This window comes from Leopardus geoffroyi, chromosome B3 (assembly GCF_018350155.1).
Source record: "Leopardus geoffroyi isolate Oge1 chromosome B3, O.geoffroyi_Oge1_pat1.0, whole genome shotgun sequence".
Taxonomy (NCBI): Eukaryota; Metazoa; Chordata; class Mammalia; order Carnivora; family Felidae; genus Leopardus; species Leopardus geoffroyi.
In genome coordinates, this window is record NC_059337.1 from 6,807,399 (window position 1) to 6,828,358 (window position 20,960).

General features: G+C 53.2%; 2 protein-coding genes across 5 annotated transcripts in view; one reads left to right on the forward strand and one right to left on the reverse strand.

Annotated features, from left to right (window-relative positions):
• The window catches only part of ACAN (aggrecan), a 68,769-nt gene that overhangs the window by 22,440 nt on the left and 25,369 nt on the right, over positions 1-20,960 (reverse strand). For all 4 annotated transcript variants that reach the window (XM_045448688.1, XM_045448687.1, XM_045448686.1 and 1 more), the window contains exons 2-11: positions 18,317-18,393; positions 15,581-15,964; positions 14,438-14,612; positions 12,204-12,331; positions 10,649-10,942; positions 7,671-8,072; positions 5,433-5,607; positions 4,782-4,909; positions 3,529-3,822; positions 1,421-1,630 (exon numbers count right to left, since the gene is read on the reverse strand). In XM_045448688.1, the coding sequence (XP_045304644.1) occupies positions 1,421-1,630; positions 3,529-3,822; positions 4,782-4,909; positions 5,433-5,607; positions 7,671-8,072; positions 10,649-10,942; positions 12,204-12,331; positions 14,438-14,612; positions 15,581-15,964; positions 18,317-18,386 (2,260 nt within the window). In that variant the 5' untranslated portion in view covers positions 18,387-18,393. The remainder of the gene's footprint in view (positions 1-1,420; positions 1,631-3,528; positions 3,823-4,781; positions 4,910-5,432; positions 5,608-7,670; positions 8,073-10,648; positions 10,943-12,203; positions 12,332-14,437; positions 14,613-15,580; positions 15,965-18,316; positions 18,394-20,960) is intronic.
• Positions 19,338-20,960, forward strand: part of LOC123582296 — a 159,734-nt gene continuing 158,111 nt past the window's right edge. The window contains exon 1 of the mRNA XM_045448506.1: positions 19,338-19,437. Within this exon, the coding sequence (XP_045304462.1) occupies positions 19,338-19,437 (100 nt within the window). The remainder of the gene's footprint in view (positions 19,438-20,960) is intronic.

The following is a 20,960-nucleotide window of genomic DNA, read 5'->3' on the forward strand; positions in this document are numbered from 1 at the left end:
CAGAGAGAGAGGGAGACCCAGAATCCGAAGCAGGCTCCAGGTTCCGAGCTGTCAGCACAGAGCCCCACGTGGGGCTCGAACCCACGAACCATGAGATCATGGCCTGGGCCGAAGTCGGACACTTACCTAAGCCACCCAGGGGCCCCATTTTGTTAGGTTTCTTTTTAAAAGCAAGTCAATTTAAAGAAAAGGACGTAGAGTTAATAACAGTACAGATGGTTCCTGATATGGTCAATCAGCAAGGTGGTAGGGAACTGGTTTGCAAAATGTTTCTATGGGTCCGTTGGAGCCCCTTCCCGTGGAAACTCCCACTAGCTGCTGCCAGGATCCTGTGCCAAGCCACACACTCAAGCCAAAGAGGACTGTTATTTTTGTCCTGGTGAAGGGGGAGGTAAGGAAAGGGTCACAGGCGGGTGTGGCTGCTGGGTGAGGTCTCTGGGCCAGAATCCCACCTGCTCCACTGACACACCCTCACCTTCTGGCATGGAGGGAGGCCAGGCTTTGCCTTTCTAGCACCCAGAGGAGCGCCGAGCATGGCTGAATTGCTGGGGAACAGTGCACTGAGTGACTAGATGAGGAACTGGGGAGCTCTGATGGACTCGTTCCTTCAAATGAACGTGCCCCTGGGTGAGGTGACTACTAAGCACACACACATTACTGTGCATTTAATTCAGCCTTATGCGGGGATGCCTGGATGGTTCAGCCGGTTAAGTGTCCGACTCTTGATTTCAGCTCAGGTCACGATCTCACGGTTCATGAGTTCGAGCCCCACATCGGGCTCTGTGCTAACAGTGCAGAGCCTGCTTGGGATTCTCTCTCTCTCCCTCTCTCTCTGCCCCTCCCCTACTGGTACTCTCTCTCTCTCTCAAAATATAAATATATAAATAAATATTAGCATATCCAACGGCCCTGAGAAGGTCTGCAGTGAGGAAACCTGTTAATCTTTCTGTAAGCCAGCATTTCCCTTATGGCCACAAAACACTTTTTCCAACAGGGTGAGGGACCTAGAAGCTTTCATCCCATCGAGTCCCATCTGATTTTATCAGGACAGATGGGGCTCAGGAAGTTCTGGCTGGGGATGCCTGGCCCAGAAAAGACACAGAAGGAGGAACAAAGCAAGGAGACAGGTCACGGTCACACTTTCAACTACCCCTCTGGGTCCTCACCCCTCTATTAGAGATGCTCCCACAAGAGAGTTTTTAAAAGGCTGGAAGGTAGGGGTGTAAATGCAGGAAGACAGAGTGAGAGGTGCTTTATGAACAAGGCTGCCCCTTTCTTCCCTTGACCGTTATCCTAGAGGCCAGTTGTGGGGGCTGACGTTGCCCAGAGCAGCACATTCAGCTAGTGTGACACAGGGGGCTGGGGACCTAGAGCACATGTCCCACCCTAGGACACACCCCAGAGCCCTAGCCACACAGACCTGGTGGTGGGGAAGTGCCCACTGGGGTGTAGGCCAGTTCCCATTCCGTCTGGTTTTCTGGCTCAGTGGTGAAGTCTGGGCTTGTCGTGGTCTCCTCTCCGGAGGGGACAGCAGCCACACCAGGCACCACTTGGGTAGCGATCCAGTCCTCCACGGAGGGCGTGGCTGTGCCACCCTCTTCTTCTCCTGGAGAGGGCGCTGCTGAGACACCTAAAGAGATGAGGGTGGTGAGAATTCCTTCCTACCAGTGACCCATCCCAGGTTGGCCCTTCTCAAGGGGGGCTAGAAGATTCCGAGAGGGGCCAGGCTGGTGCAAAAACCTTGCTAGACCTTGACAGCCCCCCATCCCCCAAACCCAGTGAGTGGCTTCTGTCTTCCTCAATAAGAGCTGTCTGCATCAATTACACAACTTCGATACGCACACACCATCAGCACACACATTATTTCAGGGCGGTCTGGGACATCTTTTCTGCAGAATCTATTATTTACATGCCAGGCGTTGTTTAAAGGTGTTATGTATATAAAATCATTTTATCCCACAACAGCCTTATGAGATAGGTACTATATCATTTACAGCTAGGGAAACTGAGGCACAGAGTTAAATGACTCGCCCAGGGTCAGTGGCTTATAAGAGGCAGATCTAGTCTTTAAAGGAAAGCATCTGGCACCAGCCCCCGCTCTCACCTACGGCATGACGCTGCCTTTCCTGGGGACAGAAATTATGGGTCAAAAATAGGAGGCTGTGATTTAAAATCCATGAAGTCACCCCAGCACTGGAGGGTGAAGGAGGGACTTATTGACGGGGGGTAACTGTTTTGGTTTGGGGGAAACCGGAGGTGGGCTTGGTCGGGAAAGAGGCCAAAACCTCTTGGCAGTTACAGAAAAGGCCGAGTTCACGGAAGGTCGGGGACTGTGCACGGGGCGGGGGGGGGGGGGGGGGGGTGGGGGTGGGGGGGGTGGGGTAGGGGGGGTGGGGGTGTGTGTGCATGGGTAAACATTTACAGGGAGACTAACTGGTGTGGCTTCTGCTGCCCGGGGGCCCCCGACAGCGGTACTGGCACAAGAGCCTTGACACATCATCCTCTGGGAGGGGTTTGGCTTTCGTGAGGCTGGCGGTGCGGGGCTGAGCTTTCTCTGAGCTGGGTTTTAAAAGGTGACCCTGGAAGTCTGAGAAACTTGGCAAAGCTCAGGTCTTATTTTTCATTAACTTTGTTTTGGAATAATTCTACATTCACAGGAAGCTACAAAGACACTCAGCTTTGATGCATCATATATAAAACACGGCTCAAGCTGCGACTACAATCTACGTTCCAGTCAGTGCTTTCAGACCCGCGGATCTCATCCCTTCAGAGCCCCGCCCTAAGCCTTGGCCACGCCCTAGCCACGCCCTAGCCACACCCCCTGGGCCGTTTGATGACAGAATTCTCGGAACTCCCGCTAGTAAAGTGGTTTGATCCGCACTGGGTCCTCAGCACAGGTCAATTAAAAACCTGAGTTTCTGGTGTTTAGTGAAGCGTAATAGAACACTTGGACTCAACTCCTCACAAAAATATCTGGAAGCAGGAGAAACTTTGGCAAGGGTTACAAATTAAAACAGTATATATATGTGTGCATGTGTATTTGGGTGTTATTTACAACAGGAAAGCTAACATTTGCTGAGAATTTACTATGTCCCAAACACGATGCCAAGTGTTTTGTGTGCACTATCCCAGTTTATCGGTACAGCAACCCTTTCAGGTAGGAACTATTACATCACTACTTTATAGATGAAACAGAGGAACAGAGAGGTTAAGTGATTTGCCCAGGGTCACACAGCTATTACGCAGAAAAACTGTAATCAAAATTCAGGTCAACCTGGTTTTAGAGCCCAAGCTTTCACTCGCCTCTCTCTGCCTGTCTTGGAGGAACTTGAGAAGGATGTACTTGCCTTGGGGTCAACGCTCAAGATCATGCTAGCTCCGGAGCTGGCCCTGCCCCAGAGGGACTGACTTTTCCCTCCTTGCTCTGATGGATGGGGATAGCGGGCAGGAGTGAAGGTGTGAAGGGGTGAAGCCAGAGGAGTCACCCCCAGGCAGAAGGGAGGCTGGAGGAGAGGTGAGAACACGTACCTCGGAAGCAGAAGGCATGATGCCGGGACAGTGGGTCTGGGAGGCCTGTCTGATTGGGGTAAAGGTAGACCGTTCTCACGCCTGGCTTGTCTCCGCCACAGGAGGGCCTCGGGGTGACGATGGGGTAGCGGAGGCTGCCGTCGGACAGCCAGCCAGCATAGCACTTGTCCAGGCCCCGGCTCCAGGCGGCGTAGAGCTGGCCCGTGGAGGCCAGTGTGGCGTTGTGGGATTCACAGAATGCCAGGGCCTCCTCGAAGGTGAACTGCTCCGGGCGTGTGACAAAGAATACCTCCCCTGGGGGCAGAGGCAGGTGCAGGTGTGACCCTCATGTCCACAGCCAGAGCAGCCTCAGCTCACCCAGGGGCCGGGGCAAGAGAATTGAAGCCAGTTGGTCACTCTACATGGAAACAGCCTCCCTCCTTCTCTGTTTTCTAGACTGCCCCGTCACACTTGGGCACCCCCCTCCTCTGCTAAGAGAGGCATTCCCTTGGGCACCTTCCCTCCGACCCCCCTGTGCTCCCACACAGCACTTAAGCACCCTGGGGGCTCCTCGAGGGGAGGGGTGGGTCCTGTAGCCACTCTTGGGGTTTCGGTCCCCGCACCCAGAACTGTACCCAGCTGCTTGTCTGAATTGGCGGGAGGAGGTTCACATTTAGTGGACACCTACTGTACCGGGCCCTTCTCATACATATCTCATTTAATACTCACAGAAATCTCTGATATGAGGCACAATCAGCCCTATTTTATAGACGAGGAAACTGAGGCCCAGAAAGGTTAAGTAACCTGCCCCAGGTCCCCAAAACAGGTGAGTGGCTATACCAAAATCTTTCCAGAATAATGCCAGCATTTCCAAAATTGGGTTCTATGGGATAGTAATTTGATGATTATAACTGAAACGAAAAGACGTGAAACGCAACAAAATAAAATGTCTGTGGTTGACTAAGCTTGGGCACTTGGCTGAGCAAAGTTAAAGAGGTTTTTCTATTGCAGGACTTCTCAGAGGCTTTCATTTGTTCCAGGGCACTGAGATTCTCCAAGAGGCAGATGGTGGAGACCTCGCCTGCAATCCTGGGGGACCCATATGAACCATTCCGGAGGGAGAGAAGGAGCTTGGCCCGAGAGAGGGGCTGGGCCGGCCTTTCTGCCCCTGGGTCGGAAGAGAGCTGGGGGGATGGTAATTCCCCCTCCTCTTTGTGTCTCCCCACCAGCCCCCTGCCTGGCTGGGGCCCCAAATGCGAGAATGTGGCTTGTACCCTCGAGCCTGTCCACGTAGCAGTAGACATCATAGGTTTCGGACGGTGGCCGGATGCCGTAGGTCCTGACTCCCGGGCTGCTGTCTTTATCACCCACACATGGGGTTCGTGGGCTCACGATGGGGTATCTGCAAAGGAGGGCAGGAGGGGCACCTGAAAGCCTATTCCAGGGGCCGGGAGAGGCAGGGCCCGGGGTGAGGCTGGCAGGCCTCTTGGGACTCTGGCAGGGTGCACTTTCAGCGACAGCAGTCCCCTTATGTGGCAAGCTCCCCGTGTGGCTGAGGAAAGGGTCTGGGGGCCCCTTGGGGGGATTCCTGGCTTCAGAAGAGAGCCGGTTGTATAGAAGGGCATTGGGTCAAGCTGGAGGGGACCCGGGCGGGGGGGCCTTGAGGAGAGATTCTCCCTCCCTGTTCCTTGGGGGTAAATGACCAAGGACTTAATGTCACCTGGGGCCCTTCGCCACCGACTCAGGATAATATGCCTTGGTTCTGGGGGAGAAATTAGGGGAGCGGCCATGGAGTCATGAATTCATTCATTATTGCACAGTGTATCGGGTGCCCACTGTGCACTGGGTGCCGTGACAGGTTCTGGCTCCCCAAGCCCGACCCCTCACGGTTCTGGGCTGGAAGCGGGGCTGGGCTCATCCCTCACCTGACAGTCTGGTCTTGCAGCCAGCCAGCATCACACTGCTCGTAGCCTGCTTCATAGGCGGCCTGGAGCTGCTCCGGGGAGGCGATCACTGCCCCGGTGCGCAGGCAGGCCTGCTGAGCCTCTGCAAACGTCAGGGCGTAGCGGGCAGAGCCTGGCCGGTAGTGGAACACAACCCCTGGGTGGGGAGGGGAGGGAGAGAAGGAGAGACGAGGTAGGCTCAGGGCAGGGACTGGATACCAGCACGCCAGTGCCCATGGGGCGGGTCCTCATGGCTTTGAGGGCGTGGAGGGAGCTCTGGCTCCTTGAGGAGTGACTTCCCTTTACCCCCTCTTTCCTTTCCTGCTTCTGATTCTCTTCTCAGCCAAGCTGGTTCCCTCTGCTTGTTCAAGCTGCTCCTGAACTCCATCTCCCTGAGAAAGCCTTTGATGACTCTTCTGCCCTGGGTGTCCCCAACCTTCCTCTTTGGGCCCCTCACTCCCAGACTGCTCATTTGTCCCTTTACCCTTTAAAACAAACGCATTTTTTTCTCATGACAAAAAGAATACACGTTCATTACAGAACATTCGGAAAATACAGAAAAGGCTAAGGAATACATCAACCGTTAGCATTTCTTCCACTTGGCCCAGGGGCCAGGGGGTGGGCGGCCTCTCTGAAAGTGGCTGTGAGAGTTTTTGTGGGTGTGCACCGGGCACATTCTGGGGAGTGTCCTCATGGCTTTGGCCAGGTGCCCAAAGGGGCCCCGTCCTTGAGCCCCCCATTTACTCAGCCTTTCCTGTTGTATCCAGCCGCACACACATTTGCTTTTGACACTACCCTGGGTGATCGGCCAGGTTATATCACAGCTGCAAATCCCACATCCTCTGTCCGGTGGCAGGTGCCCATCCGTCCACTGGCGCCTTCTCACATGGTGGCCAGTGGGCCTCTTCCCAGTCCCGGGCCAACCCTCAGACCCGGCCATCGCTGGCGTTACCCCCCGGAACTTCCAAACAATTTATCCTTCCCAACATATTGTATTTCTCTGGGCAATTCAGGCTGAAATCCTGCTTGGTGGCATCATGTGTGTGATGGTGGAAGACAGTGGCTATTTGCTCTTCCCCCAGGAGGGGACACCACCAAGGCCCTTAGGAAAACCACCCCAGAATGTCCTTCTGGTTCTTGGATTGGAGTATGGGGAACAGCTGAGCTCTATGTGACATGACATCCAAAGTCTCCAGACATTCCTTAAACACCTGGAACACCATCATCCTAGATCAGGGGTTGGCCGACATTTTCTGGAAAGGGCCAGACAGGACACATTTCACTCTTCATGTGAAGAATGGTTTCTGTCACAACTACTCAACTCTGCCATGACAGTCCTAAATTAGCCACAGACATCACGTGGACAAATAGGTGTGGCTTTGGTCCAATCAAACGTTATTCGTGGACATTAAATCTTGAATGCTATATAATTTTCGTTATATGTCACAGAATATTAGAGTATTATTCTTATTTTGACTTTGTGCCCCAACTATCTAAAACTGTAAAACTATCCTTAGTTTGTGGGCCTTATAAAAATAGGTGGCGGGGCACCTGGGTGGCTCAGTTGGTTAAGCGTCTGACTTTGGCTCAGGTCATGATCTCCCGGTCTGGGAGTTCGAGCCCTGCATCAGGCTCTGTGCTGACAGCTGAGAGCCTGGAACCTGCTTTGGATTCTGTGTCTCCCTCTCTCTCTGCCCCTCCCCTGCTCTCTCTCTCTCTCTCTCTCTCTCTCGCAAAGTAATAAAATAAAAAAACATTGAAAAAAATTTAAAAACAGGTGGCAAGCTGGATTTGGCTGCCGGAACTTGGTTTGCTGACCCCTGTCCTGGAAGGCCAGTGCTGTGAGAAGCCCTGGGGTCACCCTTGTAGAAGGTCTCAAGTGGCTCTGTTCTTTGGGGGTGTCTGATGGGGCAAGGACCCCTGGACAAAAGAGGCCCAGTTCTTTATTCGACTTCACCTAGACCCAAGTGGCATCTTTACCTGCTTGACACATAGTCTGGCTTCTACCTATAACTTCATTCGAAGGAAATGCTCTGTGGCAAAGAAGTGTGGAGGTCACTGCTCTGGCCCATCCCCCTGTTTTACAAACAAGGAGAACCGAGTGTGACAGGAGAAAGCCCTGGCCCAGGTCTCAAGTTAAGCTGAAGGTACATCCCTAAGGCCAAGTTCTTTCCACCTGCACCTAGCCCCCACGTGGCCCCCTGAGGGGCGGGCACTTACCCCCTGGCAATCGTGGCTGCCCGGGAACCTCGGTGGCCCCTGGGACTGCAGTCACCTGCACCACATGGTCCTCGCTGGTGAAGGCGGTGAAGGCCAGGCCAGGCGTGGACTCCTCGGGGACACCCCAGGGCCTGGTGGCCTCTCCAGTCCTGTTCTCAGCCTCAGGGAAGGCAGTGGCCCCTACTTTGGGGACAAATGTGAAGGGCTCCTCGGGCTCCGGGATAGTGGGGGAGACGTCAAAGATGGGTTTCACAGTAAGGATCACGTTGCCTCGGGCTTCACCCTCGGTGACGTTTCGGGGCAGAGGCAGCTCCACATCAGGCCAGGTCACTGTCTGGATGGTGATGTCCTCCTCACCACCCACCCCGAAGAAGTTTTCTGGGATGTCCACAAAGTCTTCACCTGGGGCAGGGGGAAAGACCGGCTTTAGGGGCTCAGCCTGGGGCTGGCTTGAGGGAGACGGGCATCGGATCCACCGGCTTCCCCCACCAGGGGAGGAAAACTCACGGTGCCTCGGCACCTTGCCGGACCCTTTGCAGGCGGCTTCAACTCTGCGCGCGCTCATTCTAGGAGGCCTTTCCATGTTGCAAAAGAATGCAACATCATCATAGCACGAGGTATCGACCAAGCAGCTCACCGCTCCAGGATCCGTTCTTGATCAACACCCATTGCCTCCTTACCTATCGTCCGGGTGCCTTGTTGACCATCTGACGTTGTAACTAGCCAATAGGATGTTGTAAATCAGTTACAAAGTGGAACTGGAAAACCTTGCCAAAGATGTGGGAGCTCACGAAACAGATAAAAGTGACGTAAGGCACCTGCGTGTCTCTGTCGTGAGCAAACGAGGGTCTGGCAGAAACGACCAGCCCGTAATTTAAGAAAGATGAAATCTACAAGGGTGCTACCACTTTGAAAAAGCTGCTAAGGATACTGAAAGGTTAAGAGAGGCTTTGGGGGAAACCCTCATTACTTTTGCAAAAACACCCATCTTCGTGTAAGACCAGCGATGACGGTCAAACGTGAAGTGAGCTATGCCATCACAGCATCATCGATTTTGTCATAAAGTGATGCAGCCCCATGTTACTGGGGGTTTTTTCCCCCTCTAAGAATTAGCACGGGGTTGTGATTTGAACCTAGACTGTGTGGACTATGAGAGAAAAATCTCATTTTTAAAGGTTTTAGTCTAAATTCTCAAAATAAATTGCCTGTCAAACCTCTCCCCCCGCACTCTTTTTAAGTGTGCGTCTTTAGAAAGCCCGTCTTTTTAAGCACGTTTGATTTAAGAGGGTGGGTAACAGTGCCCGCCCGGGCGGCATGGTTCCAGGTCAGGGCCCCGCCACCTTCCCCTCAGACAGACGGGGAAGGCGAGCCTTTCCCCGGCCTCACAGTAAACGTTGGCAGGGCTGTGATTCAAGTCTGAGAAAGTGCAGACTCTAAAGCTCGTGCTTTTGACCCTATTCTGAGCCGACGATGAGACAGGGCTGGATGCTGGTCTGGTGCCTACAGTGGTGCTACGTGACTCTTCCAGGAGCTAGTGAAAACGGGAGTCGCTGGGGCCCCTGGGTGGCTCAGTCGGTTAAGATTCCGACTTCAGCTCAGGTCATGGTCTCCCAGTTCGTGAGTTGGAGCCCCGCATTGGATCCTCTGCCTCTCTCCTCCTCTCGCTCTTTTGTTCTTTCTCCCTCTCAGGAAAGAAAAAGAAAGAAAGAAAGAAAGAAAGAAAGAAAGAAAGAAAGAAAGAAAGAAAAGAAAAGAAAGAGAGAGAGAAAGAAAGAAAGAAAGGAAAGAAAGAGAGAGAGAGAGAAAGAAAGAAAGAAAGAAAGGAAAGAAAGAGAGAGAGACAGAAAGAAAGAAAGAAAGAAAAGAAAGAGAGAGAGAAAGAAAGAAAGGAAAGAAAGAGAGAGAGAGAGAGAAAGAAAGGAAAGAAAGAAAGAGAGAGAGAGAAAGAAAAGAAAGAAAGAAAGAAAGAGAGAGAGAAAGAAAGAAAGAAAGAAAGAAAAGAAAGAGAGAGAGAGAAAGAAAGAAAGAAAAAGAAAAGAAAGAAAGAGAGAGAGAGAGTGGGGCACCTGGGTGGCGCAGTCGGTTAAGCGTCCGACTTCAGCCAGGTCACGATCTCGCGGTCCGTGAGTTCGAGCCCCGCGTCAGGCTCTGGGCTGATGGCTCAGAGCCTGGAGCCTGTTTCCGATTCTGTGTCTCCCTCTCTCTCTGCCCCTCCCCTGTTCATGCTCTGTCTCTCTCTGTCCCAAAAATAAATAAATGTTGAAAAAAAAAATTTTTAAAAAGAAAGAGAGAGAGAGAAAGAAAGAAAGGAAAGAAAGAAAGAAAGAAAGAGAGAGAGAGAAAGAGAGAGAAAGAAAGAAAGGAAAGAGAGAGAGAGAGAGAAAGAAAGAAAGAAAGAAAGAAAGAAAAGAAAGAGAGAGAGAGAGAAAGAAAGAAAGAAAGAAAGGAAAGAAAGAGAGAGAGAGAAAGAAAGAAAAGAAAGAGAGAGAGAAAGAAAGAAAGAAAGGAAAGAAAGAGAGAGAGAAAGAAAGAAAGGAAAGAAAGAAAGAAAGAAAAGAAAGAGAAAGAGAAAGAGAGAAAGAAAGAAAAAGAAAAGAAAGAAAGAGAGAGAGAAAGAAAGAAAGGAAAGAAAGAAAAAGAAAGAGAGAGAGAGAAAGAAAGAAAGAAAGGAAAGAAAGAGAGAGAGAAAGAAAGAAAGAAAGGAAAGAAAGAGAGAGAGAGAGAAAGAAAGAAAGAAAGGAAAGAAAGAGAGAGAGAGAGAAAGAAAGGAAAGAAAGAGAGAGAGAAAGAAAGAAAGGAAGGAAGAAAGAAAGAAAGGAAGGAAGGAAGGGGCAGGATTGCTGAAACATGAAGTTCAGGCATCCTGTGGCCCCTTGAGAAGGAGTAGAAACAAACCCCCATTCCAAGCCCCCCTCCTCTGGGCCCCAATTTCCGTGGCACGACCCCCCTCCCGGCCCCCAGTCCCCCCCCAGCCCCACCTGTGTAGCAGATGGCGTCGTAGCGGGATGAGGGGTCAGGGTAGCCCGTCTGGTTGGCATGCAGGTAGACGGTCCTCACGCCCAGCAGGTTGCCCCCGCAGTTGGGCCGGGCTTTGGAGATGGGGTAGCGCACACTGCGGTCGGCCAGCCAGCCAGCACTGCACATGTCCATGCCGCTCTGCCAGGCCAGGTAGAGCTGGCCCGTGGTGGCCAGCCGGGCGCCCAGCCGCCGACACTCATTGGCTGCCTCCTGGAAGGTGAACTTCTCCGGAGATGTCGCATAGAAGACCTCGCCTGCGAAGGACGGGGCCGGCAGAGTGAGGATCTCCCTCCCCGCTCCTGCCCTGCATCCCCAGCCAATCCACGTGGCTGCTAGGATCCCAAATCCTGCTCCAAATCATCCTTGCACGCACTCTGTTGCAGAACATCCTCCTCCCGGGGCATCTCTCCTACGAGTTAAGCATTGCCCACGAAAGCAACCCTTTACAAAACTTCCCATTCTGACGGGACGAGCAGGCATTGAACTCTGACCCTTAGAGCAGTGGTTCTCAAACTGGGGTCTCTAGCCTGTAGCATCCATAAGGGCATTAGTGGGGGCTTCTGAGCTCTTTTTACTATTTGCAAAAACCTAAGAAAGTTATGTGAGGGGGGTTAGGGGTGCGTGGTGGGCACCTGTTCTCGGGGAAGGTGCTGGCTGGCCCTGTTCAAGGGCAGCTCTGATGGGCAGTGCCCAAGAATGGGGACACAGCTGCTTGTTCCTTAATAGGCTTTGGGCCCAGGCATGAGAATGAGGAAAAGGAGCACAGAGGTGAGAAAGCGGGGGACTGTCCCTGCCTCCAATGAGTCAGGTTGTCAGGTCTTTTCCTGGGAGAAGCTGTGAGCTGGGGTGGGGCTGGGGCTGGGGGCAGCGGCTGCGGTCTGGAATGTCCAAAGGGGTGATGGGTACAGATGGGAGAAGAGCTGTCATCCACATGCCTGTGTAACTTGGGAAGCTCTGACTGGGACCAAAATCAGCACCTTCTACAAAGCAGAGAAAGACTCCAGGTCCCTTCCTGCTATCCTTCTGCCTGGATGGGGCTGGGGGCCGGCAGCGGGGAAGCTGAGAGAGGGTAGGGGGGGCAGCCAGCTCTCCTGGGAACTACGTTTCTGTTCGGCCCACCCTGGAGCAGCCTGGAGTGTCCTTGGTGAGGGGGGCTGGGCTGGGCTGGTGCAGTGGACCTTGGGACGGTGACGGGCTAGTCCGAGCACTGAGCGGTGGGGCATCCTGGCTGGGAGGGGCGGTCCCAGGGGAGAGACAGAGACAAGCATTCTCGGGCCCAGTAGTGGTGCCAGACATTTGGCAGGTGCCTGGGGCCCCTGAGGCCCTTTCCCAAGTGGACAGTGAGGGGCCTGCAGGCCCTTTCCCTCCTTCCCATTCTGCCTGTGCATGGCAGAGAGGTTGAGCATGGGCTGCAGCTGGGCTAGAGCCCTGCCCCAGAGGAGGCCCGTGTGATCCCAAGTGTCAGTGGGGAGAAGGGCACCGGCAGGGGCTTTGGGGATGGGGGTGGGGCCTCACCTTCCATGTCTTCAGCGAAGCAGTACACATCATAGGTCTCATTGGTGTCTCGGATGCCGTATGTCCTCACGCCCGGAAACTCATCCTTGTCCCCGTAACAGCCTTCCCTCGGAGTGTGGATGGGGTACCTGCCAGGAACCCAGAGTGGGGGCGTGACATTCAGGAAACAGAAGGGGCCTGTGGCCTGTGCCCTTGTACCCTCCCTCCGACGTGGGAGGAAACAGCGGCTCACTGATGTGTTTGCCAGCATCTGCCCTGGGTACGTGGACCACTTGTTTTTACAGTTTTTCCCAAGCTTTACCGAGATGCGTGTTTTCACAGTTTGTGGTGACTACAGGCAGCCCCCTTTACCAATTCTTTATCAGTACTGAACATATTGTATCAGGGGGCTGCAAACCTCTTCTGTAGAAAGGCTAGATGGTAAATATTTTAGGGCCTGCAGCCTCTGGGGTCTCAACTTGACCACTCCACCCTGCCACCGTGGCGTGAAACCACCACAAGGTTCCCACACAACTTTACGCACAGAAACGAGGATGGTTGGATTCGGCCCATGGGCTGTCCCTTGCGGACCCCTGCTTTGTATCATTTGGGTCTCACGTCAACCTAATGAGGCAAGTGCTATAAAGACTCCATTTTAGCCTGGAAGAAACTGGGGCCCAGAGACGTTAAGCAATTTGTCCAACGTCACACAGTGGCTAAGTGTCAGAGCTGTGGTCTGAGCCCAGCTGTTTGTGAGCTGGGGATGTGGGCTCTTGGACTACGCGAGGCTGCTGTCTCGTCTTGTTTTCCTTTTAGTGGGTGTTGTGTCCTAAAACCTCAAAGATTGCAAAGATATTTTCCTTTGTTTTCCTCTGGAGGCTTTGTGGTTCTGGTTTTTCTGTTGAGAGCTCGGATCCATCGTGAATGGATGTCTCCTCTCGTCTGAACAGGCTCGCTCTCACAGACTGAGATCCCTTGAGGGCAGAGCTCTGTCTGTCCTGCTGGGCTACCCGTCCCTCAGCAGCTGTACTTGTAGGGGGGAAAATGTGCCAAAAAGCTTAATTTATATATGTCTTGCATTATTAAAAACAACAACAAAAAAAGTAAAGCAGCTAAAAAAAATACATGAAACGCCCAAGTTAAATTTTTTTTTTAACGTTTATTTATTTTTGAGACAGAGAGAGACAGAGCATGGGCAGGGGAGGGGCAGAGAGAGAGGGAGACACGGAATCCAAAACAGGCTCCAGGCTCTGAGCTGTCAGCACAGAGCCCGACGCGGGGCTCGAACTCACAGACCGCGAGATCATGACCCGAGCCAGAGTCGGGTGCTTAACCGACTGAGCCACCCAGGCGCCCCGGAAACACCAAAGTTTAAAGGACCAGTGAAGACATCATGCCAAAGGGGAATGTGGGCAGAAAGGAGAATGATGTGTAATTTGCACGGAGAAAATGATCGTGTAGGGCAAAGCTGCTAGGATTTGGACCGGTCGTGGTGCCATGGGATTTCCACGAGCAGAACCCCCAGACACCCCAGGACATGTCCTGGCTCCCTGCGAGCTCCCACATGAGCATGTCTGAGACAGATTGCCCTGGGCACATTTACTGTTTTGCAAATTACACTGTATATTCAAATGAGTACAATAAACCCCCCCCCCGCCTTTTTTTTTTAAAAAAAAGTAAGGCACACAGGGGCGCCTGGGTGGCTCAGTCGGTTGAGCGTCCAACTTTGGCTCAGGTCATGATCTCACAGTTTGTGGGTTCGAGCCCCGCGTCGGACTCTGTGCTGACGGCCCAGAACTTGGAGCCTGCTTCGGATTCTGTCTCCCTCCCTCTCTCTGCCCCTCCCTCACTTGCGTGCACGCTCTCTCTCTCTCTCTCAAAAATAAAAAACATTAAAAACATTTTAAAAGTAAGGCACATAAAGGCCTTCTGTGCAAGTTCTGTATTATTTTAGAATTCCTATCGGCTAATAAAAGTATTTCCACGGTAGCACTGTAGCTATCCAGAAAAGCACCTGATGAGCTTTCTGTAAACAAAATACCTGAGACCTTAGTCTATCTTACTGCACAGGATAAACGAACAGCCCCAAATCCGCCTGTTTCTGTGTAACGATAGACAGATCGTCACAGTCGGCCAAGGCACTTACTTCAGCCCCCGCTGAGGCCCGCCACGGTGTCGGGCTGGCACCAGCTCCATGCCGGTCGGTGTTCCGGTCCATCACCCACCCCGCCCCGCGGGTGGCCCCGGGGGCTCACCTGACAGTCTGGTCGGCCAGCCAGCCGGCGTCGCACTGGTGGAAGCCGTCCTCGTAGGCAGCCTGCAGCTGTTCGGGTGTGGCGATGATGGCACTGTTCTGCAGGCAGGCCCGCTGTGCCCTGTCAAAGTCCAGCGTGTAGCGTGTGGAGATAGCTCTGTAATGGAACACGATGCCTGCAAGACACGCGTGGGCGGGACAGCAAGTCAGGCACGGCCTCCGGCCATCAAAGACCTCGAAGAGTTGTGGCCATGGTCCCTAAGGGGCCCGAGGGACATCTGCCCTGGGCCTCTAGCTGATGCCTAGACCTCCTCTCCACATTCCCACGTCAAAGACCTTGAAGAGTTGTGGCCGTGGTCCCTAAGGGACATCTGCCCCGGGCCTCTAGCTGATGCCTAGACCTCCTCTCCACATTCGCACGTGGCCCTCTTGCCTTTGCTGAAACACCTCCGGTAACAGGACCTCACTACCTCACAAGGTATCTTTTTTGAGTTTCTATAGTTCTGATAATCAGGAAGTTCTTTGAATTCAACTAAAATCTGCCTCCTTTTAATTTTTTCTTGGAACCCCATCTTTTCTCTGGGGAGAGGCGACACTTAGAGCCCCATGTATCCTCAGCCCAGGGGCATCCTAGTGCGAGCCCTGTCCTCAAGCCAACCGAAAGGTCACAACCATTCCCTGTGGGCCATCGAGAGAAGGGAACCAGAGAGACTTCATCTTTTTCTTTGGCTTCTGGAACAGAATGGGGCTGGGGGAGGGGCTGGGGGAGGGAAAAGACACTTGGGTGAAGAGTCACTTCCAGGGAAACTTCAGGCAGGTCACTTAACCTCAGTTTACTAGTCTGTAAGATGGGGAGGAGCACAAGGTCCACTGAATCCTGGGACTGCTGTGCAACGCAAACTTTCATTTACAGGTGACTATGGCTAGGACGTGTTTAATTCCCTCCAAGTCCAGAGAGAATGACAGTACCAGCTCCGTGTTACAGGGGCAGCAGCTGAAGCTAACTGACTTGACTGAGGGAGGTGCAAGCTGGGGGTGGGGGGCAGCTGGGATCTGAAAACCAGCCTGTCTGGGTCCACTGCTGTGAGGATACTGTTCTGGCTCTTTCCCCGGGCGAAGCAGCATCCCCGTGGGAGGTCCTCACCTTTCACCACGACCTCCAGGGTAGCCTCGCTGTCCTCAATGCCGTGCATAACCTCACAGCGGTACATCCCAGAGTCATTGGAACGCAGGTTCTGGATTTCCAAGGTGGCGTCGCTGGGGATGGCCGGATAGTTGGGCAGCGAGACCTTGTCTTGGTAGGCACTGTTAACCCGCACCTGCCCTTCCGTGGCCACTAGCAACACTGCCTCCTTCTCCTTGGAAATGCGGCTCCACTTGATTCTCGGGGAGAGGGGGGCGGTGGAGGGGGCGGTGGTCACGGGGTGCATGGGGTCGATGAAGTAGCAGGGGATGGTGAGGGAGCTCCCCAGGAGGACCCGCAGGGGGGACGGTTCGGGGATGCTGACACTCAGCGAGTTGTCAGGGTCTGTGGGGGAGAGACAGAGCTGTTAGTGCCGAGAGAGGACCGCCCAGCCTCCCTGTCATTTGGGAAATGACAAAAGCCCGTGAGCGTGTCCATATCTATGGTGGGGGCCGTTCCTGTGCCATCGGGAATTCCCGGGAAGCGTTGTTACACCTTTTCCAGAGCAGCGTTCCTCAAGCCCCCTGGTCTCTGTGCCACGAGACAGGAACTATGGAGCTGGGAAAGGGCTGCAGCGGAGGGCAAGGAAAGCTCCAGAGCTGACAGCCTCCTCTCTGTTTCTCAAACTGGGGTACCCCGGGGGATGCCAAGCCATAAGACAAACAGGACCATCTTCCTGGAGTGACAGCTTGACTCAAAGATTTTTGGGGAAAAAAATCATGTTGGGGCAGGAAAAATTATTATGGGGAAGAAAAAAAAATCCACACAATGTTTAAAGCTCCGATGCAAAACTTCAAAGGCGTGTCCCAGCTGAGGGGGTCCACTTTGGACTCCGTCCCGACTTTGCTGAGGGATAAGGCATTCTCTTCTGCTGTTGGGGAACGGAGCGGGGGGGGGGGTCTGACATTTACATATGTCTGCAAAGAATCAGACCGGGGTGGGGGGGTGGGTGGGGGGGATGATCAGCTCCACAAAAACTCTTGGAGAGTGTTAGTCGGGACCAAAATCCTGACCAAATCCTGTCAGAAATAAAAGATCCTCCTGGGACGGGAAAGAAACAGCTTTTGCAAAAATAGCACCTTTCATGGCATGTCATACACTTATGGCCCCCCCCCCTTTTTTTTTTCCAGGAGAGCCTACAGGTTGAAAATAAAAATGCTCCAGATATTTGTGGGTGGTAGACACACAACAGGGCAAGGAAGGGGGTGCCAGGAATGTTTGGGGTCCAGACCCAACCTTCTGATGTCCTGGGCAGCCACCACCACGTCCTTCCACAAAAATCTCCCTCTGAGGGCTCAGCCCACGCCCCGTAACACAGCATGGTTTTAGCGCTGGCGGTTCTCTGGGGAGAGCTAAGAGTGACAGCAGTGTCCAACCCTGCAGTTTTTAAAGCTCTCAACCAACCCTAGGAACCAGTTTGCCTGTGTGGACAAACCACCCAGGTTACGGCCCGGGGCCGGGTATCTGTGGGTCCCAGAGAAAGAGTACAGATGGAGACCCATAGAGCCTGCGTATAAATATTTAAAAGTTATAAATCAAGGCCACAGATTGTTAAATAAAATATGTTCTATCTTGCTATTGGACAATGATACCTTTCAAAAGGAGAAGCCAGACTCACATTTAGAATTCTTGGATTCCTTGGAGTTTTGGATTGGGTGGTCATGCAGGAGGCCGGCTTCTCTGCCACGTCTCTGCCCCGTGAGGGCTCGGTGCTTACCCCAGCCCTCACGCCCCAGCTCCGTCCACACCCCATACAAACGGCCACCCCTTGACTCCTCCCACGGGCCTGGGGTAGCTCACACCAGGGGAATGGTCCCCCGTCTAGGAGGATGGGCCCAGAGGAGACACCTATGTGTCTCTGGAAGTGGCTTGGAATTAGGGGCATCCTAGGTACCCAGTGTGGTCTAAAGGGGGAGCATAGATCTGTGTGGACATGTCTCATTGGCCCTACAGATTCGTCATCCTTTAAGGAGCACTGGGGCTGGAGGAGGGCCAGAGGAAGGCCTCTACAGAGCATGGCCCAGAGCAGGGGCCTCTCTGGCCTGGGTCTAAGGGAGATACAGCCCACTTTGGGGCAAACCCGTCCTGGGGTCAGTGGATAGTTTGTTCATTTGGTTTAGGGCCTGATGACCAGAAACCCACCTAGTGCCTGCCACATGTAAGAGACCACGGGGGGGGGGGGGTGGTCTCCCCTGAGGATGGCTTGCCTAGATAAACAAAGACCTGTGTGATTTGTTGGTGGCTTCTTTCTGACCGCTTCTCAAGCAAGTTTCTCTTCTTTGATATCCCAGTTGATCCTCCCTTGCTGGCATTTCCTCTTTTGGCTTATCTATATCCTGCCTCTACCCCAAGCTCACTATGTGGCAATTTGGGGTAAGGTCCACAGAGGGGAGACTGGGAAGATGGGCACCTGCCAGGAGCTCTCCCCCTCATGCTCTCTGTCCATCCTAGAGGGCAGCCGGGAGAAGCAGTACCCAAGCAAGGGCTCCTGGATGCACGCGTGTCGCCCTCATCCCTTGTGGTTAGCCTTGCCTTCGTTCGATAGGAAAGAGCCAGGGCCAGGAAAAGGCCAGGAAAAGGCCAGGAAAGGGGAAATCATAACCCCGGGAGTAGCAGCACTAAGTTCGGGACCCAGTACCCAGAATCCAGTCTTCAGTGCCTGCTGGATACATGAGACACGCACGGGAGTGTCCTCACCTGAAGCTTCTATTGCGCTGGCTGCTGTAATGACCCTCAGAGTCACAAACACCAAGAGTAAAGTGGTCATAGTTCACCTGGAAGAAGGGAGGCAGAGGAGTTAGGTTCAGCCACAGTGAGGTTGAGGGTCACGTGGGCATAGGACGCAAGGTGATAAATTCCACGTGCAGGGATCTGAAATCACATCAAGATAAAGAGGCTACATGTGGTTGGAGGGATGCCTTCTGCAAGAATCCTCTCTTCACAAAGCCTTCACAGGTTTCTCGGTTTCATTGCACGTGGCAGGCTGGAAACCTCCTGTCTTTTCTAGGCAACCTCCCATCTTCTAATCTGCAAAGGCTGATCTGGAAGGATCCCCGTGATGGTTGATTTTATAGCAGCTTGACTGGGCCCTGGGGTCCTCAGGTATGTGTTCAAATGTTACTCTGGGTGTGTCTGTGAGGGTGTTCTTGGGCGAGATGAGCATTTAAGTTGGTAGACTAAAGCAGATTGGCCTGTTAATATGGGTGGGCCTCATCCAATCAGTTGATGGTACGAATAAAACAAAAAAGGCTGAACCTCCCCCAGGAGAGAGAGAGAATTCCTCTTCCCTGATGACCTTCAAACCGCCTTCAGGCTTGAACCCAGACAGTGGCTCTTCCTGGGTCTCGAGTCTTCAGAGTCAGGCTACCACGACACCCTGGTTCTCCTGGGCCCCCAGCTTGCCTGATACCTCTGTAATCATGTGAGCCAAGTCCTTCTAGTAAATCTCTTACCCTATGTATGCATACCTCCAGTTGCCTTTTCCTCTCTGGAGAACCCTGTTAGAATCCCTGAGAAATGAAATGAGTTAGCCAGCCTCCCTGATGAAATCCAGACCTGTCACCAACTTCAAATTCAAGAACCTTGTGTGTTTAGGATGAAGAATGCTCCAAGCTTTCGTGCACAATTCAGGGGCCTGCTTCAAGCCAGGGGAAGGATGCCCACCCAGAGAGCTCTTGAGGAGGCTCAGGGATGGGCAGGTTAATAATGTAGGAGAGCAATGAGAGTCCGGGACCCCCGGAGCCCTCCTGCTGGCCTCAACAATGACTTCATGTGCATCAGAAAAACCTTCCTTTTCTGCTGGAGAACTGTCACGCCAAGTATACAGATATGTGACAATCACATCATAAAAGCATTCCCTGCACAATTGGGCTCTTGACTCCAAGTGGACCGTGCACAGACCCTCAAAAGACCCCATTAAATTTCTAAGAGGTCAGCCAGAGCAGTGGTTGTCAGCCTTGGCCGTGCACTGAAATCACCTGGGCGTCAGCCTGGTCTTCAGGCATTCAGAAGCTCCCAGATGCTTCTAATGTGCGGCCTAGATGAGCACCGCTGGTTAGAGGGTGTGCGGTCACACTGCGGAGGCCTGTGACTGGCACTCCCTGACACGTGCCCGACGATGTCCCTTGAGCTCTCCTGCGGGAGGGTCCTGTGCTGGGGCCCACGCTGCCCTCCTCTCCGGTGTGGGAGCATTTAATTTTGGTTTGAGAAGCGTCTGCATCACAGATGCTCCTTGGGGAGGAGAGAGGCAGCCCTGGAGGGGTTGGGGGTGGAGGATCTGTAACTAAAGACAAGAATGGAGCTTCCGGGGGGGGGGGGGGGGGGGGCTTTGGGAAGCTGGGGTGACGCCCCCGGGTTCTCTGCTGGGTCAGAGTCTGATGGCCCAGCAGGTGTCGCTGTTGGCTCAGTCACCATCAGCGGGGGGCTCCTGGGCTGCCATCCCAGGAATGCCTGGGGGAGGGGCGGGCAGGGGACAGGACTCTGAGGAACCCTTTTGGGTGACCTGGCCTGTTGTTTTGAGTGACCTTTCTTTCTATCACAATCTGTCATTCATGCCACATACGTTGGTCACCTGAGGGATGGAAGGGCTGTCTGTGTGGCCCTGCTGGGGGGACAGAGATGAATGCATGAGGCACGTTTCCCTCACACCATAGGAAGTCTGGAAAATGCCAGAGACCTAACAAGCAGCCCCTTGCTTCTCTCCTCAGGGACTTTTCTCCGATGTTGCCTTCAAAAAACGATCTCTGGGGTTCCAGGTGCTGGGACCGTGAGGGGCCACTGAATTGTGGGCACTCCTGTTCAGGCCCAGTATGACACCCCCAGCCCCACTGAGGCTAAAAGGGTAAGGTGTCCCCTCCGGTCTGGGGAGGGGGCTAGACTTGTGGGCTCCTCTCTTCCCAGAGCCTCAGGGATACTGTGTCCAGACACAGGGCCCGCCTGTTCTTCCCTCAGAACACCCTCCACTGGGAAATTTTGTGTATGTTTTCGGAGGTGTGTTTCTTCCCAAACTCTGTGAACAAGACTGATATTGTCTGGGATGCAGTGCTTCTCTGTGGGGCTTGGGCCCGCTCTGTGTTTCTCCTTGGCCTCGACCAGGAATGAAAAGGGTGGAGGCTTGGGGTAGGGGCGGACTGGGCAGAGCAACTAATTTTATTTCTTCTTCTTCTTCTTCTTCTTTTTTTTTTTTTTAGGACAAACTTTGGGCTAGAAACATCGCAATAAATATGCTCTTGTGTGTGTGTGTGTTTTCTCAGCTGTAAAGAAAATAGGGAGAAATTCCATTCTGTCTGGGTTCCAAGTGTCTCCAGGACTCACTGCGTCTTTTATGGGAGGAGGTGGGCAC